A 14,132-nucleotide genomic window follows, 5' to 3' on the forward strand; every position below is an offset into this window, starting at 1 on the left:
GGCAGAACTGTTTGCCATGTAGCAGGAGGTATCCAAAGTTGACAGCGTCCTTTCACTGAAGCCAAGATGAGATTCCATACATGTGTCCTATTCACACCATCCTTGTTGGTTCATAGGATTCGTTAATGTCCTCCTTTCTTCTGGAGGGTTTGAAAAGCCCTAAACACAGAATCCCAGAATCCCAGCCTGGTTTGTGTTGGAAGGGACCTTAAAGCTCCTCCAGCTCCAACCCCTGCCACGGGCAGGGACACCTTCCACTAGAGCAGCTTGCTCCAAGCCCCTGTGTCCAACCTGGCCTTGAACACTGCCAGGGATGGGGCAGCCACAGCTTCTCTGAGCACCCTGTGCCAGCGTCTCAGCACCCTCACAGGGAAGAGCTTCTTCATAATAAGAATGTATCATAAGGTTATAAAGAGTGAAAGTGACAGATTCAGAAGATGAGAACAAAAAACTCACAGTAATGAGAGAGCAAATGCCAATAAGAGGGCACTGACATGGGTAAGAAAACACAGGAGAGCTCTGGAGACACCTTATGCAATAAGCAGAACTGTGGTCCAACATTATATTGTGGATGTGCATCCTTCTGGATGCAAGACATGAGGTGAAATTAAAACCACTTTGACCTGTTAGAGTGTATAGGTTTGGCAGTTGAAGAGATGGTTTGGTATGAACATGGCCAAACAAAGAGCAAATATTCCACAAGAAGACAGGAATTCACTTCAAGACTTGTCAGGTCTTAGTGGAATAGCAGTGGGAAAAGGCTATGAGAGGTCAGAAGTTTTCTTGATTAAATGTCAGTAAGAGTTGTATACACAGAATTAAACAAAATGAGGGGGAGTTTAACAGGAAATCTGATACAGCAAACATGGAAATACTGACATTTTCCTCTAGGAAAACAGTCAAATTAAGGTCCCGGTTGAAGACCTGGAGGTATCAATCAGCTTTGGACCAAGGAGATAAAAAAGAACTAAACACTTCTGTAACCACAGAGTTCCCAGAGCCTTTCTCCAGCAGCACTCTGCTGAGGTGTGCGAGGAAACAGGTTGGAAGGTGTGACAGGTTTGTGACCAAATCTATTTACTGAGGGCAAACATGATCCTCTCAAGGGGTCCCTTCCAATCCAAATCCTCTTCTGAAGAAGAGAAGGCTCAGGGTGGACGTTATCACTCCCTACAACTGCCTGACAGGAGGATGGAGCCAGGAGGGAGCTGGGTTCTGCTCCCAAGGAACAAGGACTGGAACAAGAGGAAACGGCCTCAAGCTGCCCCAGGGCAGGTTTAGATGGAGCTGAGGAACAATTCCTGCCCCAGAGGGTGCTCAGGCATTGGAACAGGCTGCCCAGGGCAGGGCTGCAGTCACCGTCCCTGCAAGTGTTCACACACCATGGAGACGAGGCCCCAGTGCCATGGGTTGGGGGTGGGGTGAAGGTTGGACTTGATGATCTTGAAGGTCTTTTCCAACCTGGTTGATTCTGTGAAATGATTCCATGAAATTATCCTCCAGTTACATTACATGGTACTCCACAAAATGATGGAGCTAACAGCAGAGACAGCATGAAGAAACAGTTAGCAAATTAGCTTAATGGAATAAAGGGAAATAACTGAGCAAATGGAGAAAAAGAAGGAGAAGACTTGTGAGTTTCTCAGGAGACAAGAACAGCAAATCCAAGAATGGAATTTTGGGGTGGTAAAAAGTAATTTCTCTGAAAAAAAAAAAGCCAAACTATTCCAGATAAAAGTCATTCAAGTCCCAAGAGGCAAAGGACTATGAATTTAGCAAGTGCAAATGTGGATACGTGTGGATGGCAACAAGCTACCACTGACAACCAGAGTAAATCTCCATGCTTTTGCTGGAGGGCGTTTTGGTCAGGTCTCACTTGCAGGAGCCAAAGTGCATCCCTAACTGAAAACATCACGTTCTTAGTTCACAAGATGTCTTGAAGAGGTTTGTAAATTGTACATCCTCTGCCTTTGCTACTGAACTCTTCAAATCTGGTGACTTGTGGTTTTCCTTCAGGCCTTCCCAGCGGAAGGAATGAATCACATCCCCAAATCACCCTTTTGGATCTGCATGGCCGCTCTTTGCAGTTCTGAAGGGACCTCTCATATTCTTCCTCCTCCTCTTCGCAAAGTGAAGCTTTTTCTCCTTCCAACGAGATCCATGGCTGGAGGGCAGTGATGCTCTGTTCGCACAGGTACCACTTCCCGCCATGGTTCACACAGCAGATGAGACTGGCACCTGCAGAAGAGGATCCCCTGCCATCTGCTGACACATTGAGATGGATGGGGCACAAAACCCATGCTTTTTATAGTGTATCCTGTTGTTCTAAGCGTGTGAATATGAAGGGTAAGGCAGTCCACAGCGCTCGCTGTACTGGCAAGGCACGTAACTGGGCTCTGGGGGTGGAACTGGAAGGTGGCTTTGAAATAATGAAATAAATCTGATTTGATGTGAATGGATATGGGTTTTGTTCAACCTCTGGAACGACTTATGCTTCGCGTGTTCTGCAAACTGGATTACCCAGGTTTGGGGCTGGTTTTCCATCAGGCATGTCAAATGCTAAATTAAAAGAGGAATCTGTGGATTATTTTACTGTGATACGGCCTCAGGCTCAAAGGCTGTGACAGAGCACATACAGTAAGTACAACTGGATCCCTAGTGAAGAATAAGCTCCAGACAGAATGAATGCCAGGGATAGCTTGATAATACGTGTTCTCTCCTGCAAAACAGCTTGATTTAGCAGAGCAAAAAAGACAAGCAGTGCATTACACCCTCCTGCAGGGTCCTGTGCTGGCCTCAAGACCCAGCAGAAGTATAGCAAAGGACTCTGGGTCCTCAAACACAAGAGGAGGCCATGGAGCTGCTGTGAGGGCTGGAGCAGCTCTGCTCTGGAGCCAGGCTGAGAGAGCTGGGCTGGGGCAGCCTGGAGAAGAGAAGGCTCCTGAAGGGGAGACCTGAGAGCAGCTCCAGTGCCTGAAGGGGCTGCAGGAAAGCTGGAGAGGGGCTTGGGACAAGGGATGTAGGGACAGGCCAAGGGGAATGGCTTTAACCTGCCCGAGGGGAGACTGAGATGAGCTCTTAGGCAGAAGCTCTTCCCTGTGAGGGTGCTGAGGCGCTGGCACAGGGTGCCCAGAGAAGCTGTGGCTGCCCCATCCCTGGCAGTGTTCAAGGCCAGGTTGGGCACAGGGGCTTGGAGCAAGCTGTTCCGGTGCTCTCATCTCAATCTCCCCTCTCATCTTTCACTGCCGAGTTAAGGAACGCTCAGTTATAATAAACCGCGACTTGACAGAACTGGTTGTGCTGAACCACCATCACCAGCGCTCCCGGCGACCTCAGCTCGTCCCTCCCCTCCGTGGGGCTCCGGTCCGGAGGAAGCCGGTGGCGGTTCCTCGCTGCCCGGTGAACGCAAAGCGGCCACCGTACTGCCTGCCCCATGTCACCGGCTGCGGCTGGCCCAGGCCCGGCCTCGCTCCGCCCCGCTGGGGCGGCCCTGCCCGGGGCGGTGGCGGGGCTGTGGGGCCCTGGAGCCCGCTGTCCCGTCCCGCCCCGCCCCGCCGACATGGCTGCGCTGCCGCTGCCCGCCCGGGGGGACCGGCGGATCGGGGCGCTGAGCACACCGGACCCGGAGCCGGGGGAGCCGGAGCGTGTGAGTTCCGACCGTGTGCACACCGGGAGGGGGCGGTGGGGTCGGGCCGGGCCCGCGGAGCCCGTCGCAAACTCGGCGGCGAGAGCGGCCTCTCCGGCGGGGCCGCGGCGGGTCCCGGGGCGCAGCCCGCGCCGCCTCACCGGGCCCGGTGGGTCCCGCGCTCAGCGCCGGCCTGGCGGGGAGGCCGCTGGCCCGGAGCGGCGCCGGCCCGGGCCGGTGCTGGGGAGCGGAGCGGAGCGGAAGGCGGCGAGGACGGCGGCCCTTGCTCCCCATACCCGCTGTAAACGCGTCCCCGGCGGGACTGGTGCCGCTGTGGGAGTGCATCGGGCTGTGGTCCGCAGGGAGACCGGGAGCGTGCACGTGTGCTCGGGGAGTTTTGAGAGGAATTCCGCTGAACGATCATTTATTATCGCTGCTGTTACTATTGCTGGTACACTTTTGCACGTGGGGGCATCATAAATGCTACTGCATCGAATCCCAGCCTGGTTTGTGTTGGAAGGGACCTTAAAGCTCATCCAGTCCCAACCCCTGCCACGGGCAGGGACCCCTTCCACTGGAGCAGCTTGCTCCAAGCCCCTGTGTCCAACCTGGCCTTGAACACTGCCAGGGATGGGGCAGCCACAGCTTCTCTGGGCACCCTGTGCCAGCGCCTCAGCACCCTCACAGGGAAGAGCTTCTGCCTAAGAGCTCATCTCAGCCTCCCCTCTGGCAGGTTAAAGCCATTCCCCTTGGCCTGTCCCTACATCCCTTGTCCCAAGCCCCTCTCCAGCTTTCCTGCAGCCCCTTCAGGCACTGGAGCTGCTCTCAGGTCTCCCCTTCAGGAGCCTTCTTGTCTCCAGGCTGCCCCAGCCCAGCTCTCTCAGCCTGGCTCCAGAGCAGAGCTGCTCCAGCCCTCGCAGCATCTCCATGGCCTCTGGCCTCTCTCCAACAGCTCCACGTCCCTCTTGTGCTGCTGCCCCAGAGCTGGACCAGGGCTGCAGGGGAGATCTCCCCAGAGCGCAGCAGAGGGGCAGGATCCCCTCCCTGAGCTGCTGCTCACACTGTGTGGGTGCAGCGGGGGGCGGTTCTGGTTTGCAGGCGCACACTCTCCTGCTGTCCTGGCTCCAAGAGGTGCTTCCCAGCACTGCTCTGTGGAGCATTCACACTTTGGGCTTCTGGAATAATTTTTCCATTTCAGCTAAGCTCATCTGTGTTTCTCCAATGGGATTCATTCCAACAAGGTGTTTCTCTTCCAGCAGCTTGTAAGCATCTTCCGTCCTAGTAAGTGCCAAGCTGCTAACTTTGGAAAGGTGTCAAGTTCCCAGAAAGCCTTATCCTGGTGTTCACACTCTCCCCTTCTGTTACTTGAGCATCCCTGTTTGTGTGTGACATGAGCAAAAACTTGTGCAGTTTGGGGCTGACATCTCCCCAGAGAAACACCATTTGTAGAGGAGAGGAGGAGCAGTGAACTTGGACTGTGACTGATAAGGTAACATAGGAAAGAAGGAATCTCTCTTTTCCTGGTTTTTGAGGTTGGAGAGGTGAATAAGAAAGTTCTTCCAGTTCATGAATTGCAGCTTTACCCCTAAAAAAGTCACTCACAGGCCAGTTGTCTGGAGACCAGATGAAATTCTTCTGGAACTTCTATGACAGAGACTCTGGATCGCTGTCTCCACCTCTGTAGGTAGCAGAAAACATATGTCAAGCTCTGTAAGGTAGTTTTAAAAGAGAACATTCATTAGAGTACATTTACTGTGTAGAGTAGCCTGGACAAGACGTTAGAGCTTGTTTTATCCTATAGGGCAGTTGTTACGGTCTGGATTACAACTGCGTCATCGCAGCTTAATGCATTTACTTGAGCTGCTGCAGTCCTGGCTCTATCACAGACACAAGATGAAACATCTGCACTTAACCCTTCTCACTGTCTCCACCTCGGAGTACCTCCTCGCTGTGGTGTGGGGATTTCTTAGCTAAATAACTGGCAGCTGTGTCTGATTTTAGCTAACAGCATGAGCCCGAGCGCAACACAGACAAGGTGCTGCACTTTGTATCTCATACAGCTCTCACGGAGGCCTGCACGTTTTAGGTCTAATGCTAGAAGATCTGCTGCCCTTCTCCTTGGGCATCTGCCCTGTTTGGTTTGAAGGTGCTGGGACTGGGGCTTGCACTCCTTACAAATGCTGTAGCTGGGCTTTGCAGAGAGAGCTCTGCTGAAGGAAGCAAGCGGGGCCAGGCTGAGCCCTGGATTTGGGGAGACAACCACATCCTAATCCTCCTTTTATTGGATGCCATTGCCATGCAATGTCTGTGCTAGTAGCTGTCGTAACTGGGGAAGATTCCCCACGGGTTCTTCTGCTCTCCCTCAGCTCCTGCTGCACGTTGTAGATCTGTACATATGGTTTCCTTTTGCCTTTTGTACCTTGACGTAGTTATTTGCACGTATTTCTGAATCTTGCCGTAGGATAGAGCTCATTGATGTCCTACTGCTTTTAAGGTGTTTGGATTTAGAGGCTGGTAAATAACAAGTAGTAACTTTCAAGGCTAGAGCTATCTGTGTGGCATGTTCTGGTTTGGATTTGAATGGAAGCAAAGCTTCCCAGAATAGGGACCTGCACTGACCTCACATTCCTTCTGCTCATCCAAACTCACATTCCATCTGCACTTCTTTCATAGGGAGCTGGATGCTACAACAGGGAGCATCCACACATAGCCATTGTTGGCCTTTCCATAAAGGTACCCAGTAGAGCTAAACCAAGTAAAGCCGTGCTGCACGAGACCTGGTTTATGCCTACAGGGCAGCTGCTTATGGAACACAGATCAGCAGCAAGCCTAGCTTCTAAGAATATGCTAAACAAACCAGAAATTGCATGTGATGAACATGCTGAATTTATAGAACTTTCAAATCTTACAGCTAAATCGAAGAAAGCAAGTGATAGTGCTTAAAAGTACTTCCCATTGCATTCAGATTAGTTATTTCAATGCAGCTAGTTTTTGCAGCAGTTTAGTTTGCCTTTCTCTGAAAAGCAGCATCTGTGAGGCCTTTATCCTTTTGGCATCAGTGAAAATCCGTGGCCTCAGCAACCTGGTATAGTAGAAGGTGTCCCTGCCTATAACAGGGGAGTTGGAATTGGGTGAGCTTTAAGGTTCCTTCCAACCCAAATCGTTCTATGATTCTGTGATTTATTCTATGAAAATACATGTGTTTTTGCAGGACTTCCCAGCTGGAAAAGAAAGTTACAGAATATCCTCTTGGCAGAAGGACCCATTTTCTACCTGTTCTAGGGCAGTACGTAATTTGCTGTTACTTGTCTTAAACTGCATTTCCAAGCTGGATGTAGAACGACCATTCATGCATGGGAGAAGAGAAGGCTCCTTAAGGGGAGACCTTAGAGCAGCTCCCAGTGCCTTAAAAGGGCTACAAGAAACCTGGAGAGGGGCTTTGGACAAGGGATGTAGGGACAGGCCAAGGGGAATGGCTTGAACCTGCCAGAGGGGAGACTGAGATGAGCTCTTAGGCAGAAGCTCTTCCCTGTGAGGGTGCTGAGGCGCTGGCACAGGGTGTCTAGAGAAGCTGTGGCTGCCCCATCCCTGGCAGTGGTCAATGTATTGATTGTTTGTCTCCTAAAAGAAGGGATTCAAGGGAGTGAAGTCTTCCTTGAAGCCAGCTTCCTGATAGAAACACGCACACAACTGTCTCAGCATTGGCATGACAAGTGTGGCACCATCTATTCTGTATGCTGAATTCCTGTCACCGATGCCAAGTATCTTAACCCCCCCAAAAGACAATACCTTGAATTCATTTTTAATAAGCCAGATTTCTTCTAATGGATGGCAGTAAGTCACTTCTTTCCCTTTTCTCCTTCATCTCACACATCTTCCTAGTTATGCTGCTGTACTTCTCTGCTGTACCTTTTAATAAAGGACGAGTTCTTCAGCAAGAAAGGAATGTTTTCCCAGTGGAAGCTGCTCCATCTTTAGAGGACCTTCTCAGACTTTCCGTTGTTGTATTATTCACTTTCTTACTACAATACATATTTCACTTTTTGATTTATTTCCCATCCAAACACTTGGTAGTGTTCTTGTTTCAACTGTTTCCCGCTGAGGTTCCTATTGTATTGATCCACTTTTGTTTTGCATAACATATTCAGATTTGAAATGTAGTTGCCATGCTTCAGTAGTCTGTTAGTTCTGTGACAACATATCTTGTGCCTGTGAAATTAGATGCTTGTGAAAGAGATGGAATATTGTTATTCCTTAAACAAAGTTTGTTCAGAAAGGCATCAGAAAAGTATTTCAAAGGTGGGTGTATCTGGAATTCAGAGTTGGACCCTGCAGTGTCTGTGTCAGTGTTGAAATTTCCTGTTAATTTGCTGTTAGAATTTCAAGGAGCCCCTGGGATTTACGTAGTTCCTCCCCCTTGCATGGGATATCAGGCACAGGCCAAGGATATCCTTCTTAGGGCTTCCAGTTGGTGTCTTCCTCAGACTTCATAGCATCCCAGCCTGGTTTGTGTTGGAAAGGGCCTTAAAGCTCCTCCAGCCCCAACCCCTGCCACGGGCAGGGACCCCTTCCACTAGAGCAGCTTGCTCCAAGCCCCTGTGTCCAACCTGGCCTTGAACACTGCCAGGGATGGGGCAGCCACAGCTTCTCTGGGCACCCTGTGCCAGCGCCTCAGCACCCTCACAGGGAAGAGCTTCTGCCTAAGAGCTCATCTCAGTCTCCCCTCTGGCAGGTTAAAGCCATTCCCATTGCATCTTAACCTTAGTTAAGTTCTCACAGAGCAGTAAAGCAGCGTTTCTTGGGACCTCCAAGCTCGTGCTGGGTTGCTGTGCACATGAGGAAGGACAGCTTTTGGTTCATGGGACATCCAGATGTCATTCAGTACTAGATAACAGCTCATCTTAGAGCTTCAAGAGCATGAAGGGATGTCCCATCCCTGGCAGTGTTCAAGGCCAGGTTGGATGGGGCTTAGAGCAAGCTGCTCTAGTGGAAGGTGTCCCTGCCCATGGCAGTGGTTGGAACTGAATGAGCTTCAAGGTCCCAGTTAAACCACTCTGGGATTCTGTGATAATTAATGGATTACATAGCAATGGAAAGCTGTAAAAATGTGACAGTCAGAGAAAGATACAAAAATCATTACAGCATATCTCTTCATAACTGTCTGACTTAGCTCCAGGGTTTTCCTTCCGTTTCCTTGATTTAATTAGTCATTTCGCACAACTTCCCCTGCTCCTCTCCTTTGATAAACACATTCCCACGTTCCACACTAATGCTACATGATGTTCTTTTCCCAGTGGCATTTTATCTCCAGTTTCTAAATGTGAGGCACAGAGATGTTTAGTGAGACCTGCTCAGAGATCACCACATCAGCACGAGATGTGGTGTTAAATGCAAGATGCGGACTTCTGGCCTAGTGTCTGGTGGTCTGTTACTAACTTAGGGTTCTACCAAGTAAATGCAAGAGCCTTATTGGTCATAAACAATAAATAATAGTAATATTAATCCCAAAAACCTGGGTTCAGTGGCCTGTTCCTTGCAAAGACATGTCCATACTGGCAGTGTTCAAGACCAGGTTGGACGAGGCCTTGGGTGAGATGGTTTAGTGTGAGGTGTCCCTGCCCATGGCAGGGGGGTTGGAACTTGATGATCTTAATGTCCTTTCCAACCCTAACTATTCTATGGTTCTATGATACTGCTTTTGACTCTTTCAGAAGCGAGCATGCAAGCGGCTAGAAACCATCCCCAGTGAGGCTGAGACTCATCTGCTTGGTTATGCCATGGAGCTGGATTCCAAACAGAAAATCTCCTCTGACTGTGGTCCTTGGGCTACAAAGGCAAAGCAGAATTCAATGGTATGTTTACACCATCCACAACATCTTATGTTTGTAGAAGAACACGTTTAAAATACATTCTATAATACCACTGCAAGTAATTGCCCTCTTCTTGTTATGCATGTGTCTTTGTTCATGAGGTTTTTGAAAACCATGGAAGCAGAGGTACTGCTCAGCCTTGCCCAAGATGTATTGCTGGAGAATCTGTAAGTATATTAACCTTCTTTCTGTGACATAAAAGATAGACTTGCTCTTAAGTATTAGAGCCATAAAACACAAAGTTAATAAAACCCACAATTACACAGCTCAGGAATAAAGCATGTAAATAAAAGAAGACAGATTGATTTAGCACTTCAGAGCTACACCAGCAGAGCACAGACTAATATGTTTCCAGCAGCAGTTGGAAAATATGGAGAGTATGAAGACATATTTCAGATTCACTCTAAAAAGCAGAGTTTAGGAAGTAACTGAAGCAAACACTGACATCCAACTTCCTCTCCCCCCTTTTTATATCTTCCTTGAGTTTCTGGATCATAATAAAGTAGTCAGCAATCCCATTCTATCTCCTGTTTTTAACTCTAATTGGATACTTCCTTTCCAACAAATAGACACAGCCTAAAAATAATACCCTGTAGACATACCAGAGCTGGTTCTAAATGAGGGAGCAAAAGAACCAGTTGCAGTCAGAGCTTGGCACAGCCTGGCTTTCTGAGGAGCAGCACATGGATTTGGGCAGCTGCACAGTGCTGGCTCCTGAGCTCCTGCACACAGGCTCCTCCTGACATCCAGAGAAAGCTCTTCAAAACCTGTATTGCTTATTTGATTTCTCTAGGCTGTAGTTGCAGTTACAGAACTATGGAATAGTTTGGGTTGGAAAGAACCCTAAGCTCATCTAGTTCTAACCCCTTGCCGTGGGCAGGGATGCCTCACACCAGACCTGGCCTTGAACACTGCCAGGGATGGAGCATTTACGTGGCCCATGGCAGAGGGGTTTTAACTAGATGATCTTAAGGTCCTTTCGAACCCTAACTATTCTATGATTCTATGATTTACCACTTCTTTGAGCGCCTTGTGCCAGTGCCTAACCACCCTTACAACAAAGAACTTCTTCCTTATACCTAACCTGAACTGCCCCTGTTTTAGTTTGAACTCATCACCCCTTGGCACTGTGCACTCTGGTGTAATGGTGCAGCAGCAGCACTAGAACCTCCCACTGACAGATGACTGTGAGCTCAGTCATCTGTCAGTGATGACTCTTTTTACTCTTTTTAGCCCTGGATAGGACGCCAAAACACTGAAGTGATAATGGCTAATGATAGCGAACAAGGAGGTCTACAAGAAAGCTGGAGAGGGGCTTTTGACAAGGGCCTGTAGGACAGGACAAGGGGAATGGCTTTAACCTGCCAGAGGGGAGACTGAGATGAGCTCTTAGTCAGAAGCTCTTCCCTGTGAGGGTGTTGAGGCACTGGCACAGGATGCCCAGAGAAGCTGTGGCTGCCTAAATAATAAAAGCCCCAAAAGAAAAGAACATTTTGGGATTCCCCCCCAAACTGGCACATTAGGACATGGGTTTTGTTGTATTCCAGAACTACAGTGACAACATTATAGAGTTTGTAAATTCTTCTGTATCAGAGACCACTTATTGGGAAAAAATCTGACTTGAGTATAGGTATCTTCATTCCAAGTAACGCATTCCTGTGGCTCCTGACACAGATTACACTACACAGTCCTGTTATTATCCAGACTTTCTAGTTGTCCACTGGTCCTCCAGGGACAAAAAGAGAACATTTGTGATGTTGTTAGTGGAAGGGTCACTTCCTTCATACACCGAGGAGGAAGAGACTTCAGGTTTGGATGGGGTAACTTTTAGCGACATGAAACTTTGTCATTTCAGGGACACTTCAATCATATCCTGAGCTTCTAGAAGTGGCAAGAGAGAAGATCGGCAGTGCTGCTATTCAGTTTGAGTTCTGAAGCTAGACCTGGCAATCTGTGCAGCTGGATATCTGTACCCTCACTCGAAGCATGGACTTGTGTGGACATGTGTGTGTCATTCAGCATACAGCACTTCCCTGTGTGCGTTGCTCTTTCAGTGCACAGTTATGGGTATCATTGTTTTTTACACTTGAACAATGCTTCTGCTTTTAAGGTAGTCGCTATCTTTTTTAAATAAGAAAATAAGGTTGATTTAGTTTTAGATCAGTTGGGTTGATCTGGCCTTTGGAGCAGTTTTCTCCTGGGTCAGGGGTCATGATCCAAGATTTTCCTGTCTCTTTTGGGCACTTTTCCTGATGTGCTTGGAAAACAGTCCTTGCATTTACATCCATACAGGCATGTATACATTACATAGCTCAGCCCTGTATGTGCAGGTAGAAATGTCTTCATCCTTAGATGACTGTTCTGCTTTGCAGCTGTGAAAGCCAGTAAAAATCCTATTGAAATTTAAGTTTATCTCCAAATTACACATCCAGTTCAGGTATCTTATATACTGTACTTGTAGCTTGTTTATAACAAGCAGAGTGGGTGAATGTGGCAGTTAAGTATCCAACAGGAAAAGGAATATTATTTGGACTACCTTCTATAGGATGAGTAGTAGATGAGCTCCGTGGAGTCCTCACAAAGCTGTTAAGATACAATTGACACTGCCTGACTCTGTCTTTCCAGTTACTGTGATATTAGAACAAATCTGTTCAGAAAGCCTTGAACTTGTCATTCAACATCCTTGTGTTGGCTTGTCACAGGTAATTTCACCTATGTTTTGCCAGTGCATAGAGCTATATAATTTTATATAGGATCAGACTTTTAGACTCAAAAGATAGGCAAGCTGTGCTGTTTGAGTGTGACACTTCAGTGCCTGCTCTGGTCTAGGCAGAAGGGTCATAGAATCACAGACTGGTTTGGTTGGAAGGGAGCTTAAAGCTCATCCAGTTCAGAATGGGCTCCAAAAAGAGGTGTTGAAACAGATTGGCTCAGTGGAAGATTCCTCCTTAGGAGAGATTTCTGTGAAAACCCTTCTATATCTTTTTATTCCTTCAGAACTGAGAAGTGTTTTAATTTTTGCATCCCAAACATTTCAGCATCCAGGGTAATCTGCAAAAGCACTGCCCTGGGTCAGATGGGAACACCGAGCTCAGTAGGTCAAGTGACCAGTTTTTGGCAGGCCCAGGGAAGAGTCCAAGAAGCAGAGCAAGCATTGAAGGAAAGACTTGGTACAAATACAAAGCCAGTATTTTCTATCAGGTTGTGTTATGGGCATCCTTTCTTGCCTCACAGCCAAGCCTCAAACATCAAATATCTCAGGAATGATGAAAACATCAGTATTTTCCAACAGTATTTTTGTCCTTTGCTGTGATCTGTTGCTATGATGTATGTTTGTTAGCAAGGGAACATTAAACTTACCAATGCTTAGCAATACGACCTTCAAGAGTTAAGCAGCAGTTCCTTTATGACTAGAATTCAAGTGTGTGGCTATATTCACACTTAATTTACACAGTGCAAGGATGCTCTTCCTATACAAAGATAGCAGCTCTCTCTGTTCCTCTTGAGTTGGCTGGTGCTATCAAAAAACCTAGAACCTTTGGGAGCTGCAACTGAAGCAGGAGGGTAACTGTGGAAGATGTTTTTATTAGTGTTCTACATTCCTCCCTGTTGCAGGAGGAATGTTAAGTCCTAAGGAAAACTTGGAAGCCCTGACAAAAACTTGAACAGATATGTAGTTAGATTCCTGGGAATGCTATTGCTGGTAAATTAAGTATTCCAGGTAGGTGAACATTTCAGGTAGAGTCCGTATGAACCTAAGTCTTCTTGGTCCTAAAATATGAACTGGCCTCTCCAGTGAACTGGGAACATGTTTGGCTATTTAGAAATACTGGGTTTATCCTGATTTTCTTTCCAAATGAGAATTCCTACGCATCTGGATGAGCTCTGAAGTGAATCTTTCAGTTAGGATGCCATTCCTCACTCCACGCTTTCCAGTGGGGTGAGGAATGCAGCCATAAATCAGCCAGGAGAAAAACAAATTGCAGCTTAATAGTTAAATACATTGCAGGCTTATGGTAGTGTATGTTTTACAATAGACATAGTGTTTGTAATTAGCTTCAGGATGTGTCAGTCAGAATCATAAGCAATAGATACAGGTGAATGCCATGGGGACAGGGGAAGAGTTTCTTTAGAGCAGATTTGTGTCAAGTCTGCACTAGAACCACAGAGTTATTTTTGTATGACTTTTCTTTGCCTTGTATATCTATGGGATTATGTTTTATTGATAAAAGTAAGACACTTTATATTTCCTAATACTGTGATTTGTACACAAAATTACCCGAGTGATTTTATTTATGTGTATATAGTAAAATAGCCATATGGTCTGCCTTTAATTCAGCTTAATAGGATATATTCTTCTATTTTTAACTTTGTATTTTGTAAATTGTTACTTATAAAAGCAGAAGCATTAAACACCACTTTGGCTACAGTGTGGAACTGGCTGGTTTTGTTACTCCATTCAGGATTGGGTTGCAGACACTGAGATAGGTAAATCATGGAATCATAGAATGCTTTGGGTTGGAAAAGACCTCAAAGCTCATCCAGTTCCAAACCCCTGCCAACAGGGAGAGGCCAAGGGGAATGGCTTTAACCCGCCAGAGGGGAGACTGAGATGAGCTCTGAGGCAGAAGCTCTTC

General features: G+C 47.4%; 1 protein-coding gene across 1 annotated transcript; it reads left to right on the plus strand.

Annotated features, from left to right (window-relative positions):
* The first annotated feature begins 3,483 nt into the window (after positions 1 to 3,483).
* Positions 3,484 to 12,868, plus strand: CUNH10orf143 (chromosome unknown C10orf143 homolog). Its single transcript, XM_062635171.1, has 4 exons — positions 3,484 to 3,646; positions 9,337 to 9,477; positions 9,597 to 9,662; positions 11,351 to 12,868. Exons 1-4 carry the CDS (start codon positions 3,560 to 3,562, stop codon positions 11,378 to 11,380), a joined length of 324 nt encoding a protein of 107 aa, XP_062491155.1. The 5' UTR covers positions 3,484 to 3,559; the 3' UTR covers positions 11,381 to 12,868.
* Positions 12,869 to 14,132: the final 1,264 nt, after the last annotated feature.

The sequence above is a fragment of the Pezoporus occidentalis genome, unplaced genomic scaffold (genome assembly GCF_034315485.1).
Source record: "Pezoporus occidentalis ecotype Australia unplaced genomic scaffold, CSIRO_AGI_Poc_V1 ctg45, whole genome shotgun sequence".
In the NCBI taxonomy this organism is placed as follows: Eukaryota; Metazoa; Chordata; class Aves; order Psittaciformes; family Psittacidae; genus Pezoporus; species Pezoporus occidentalis.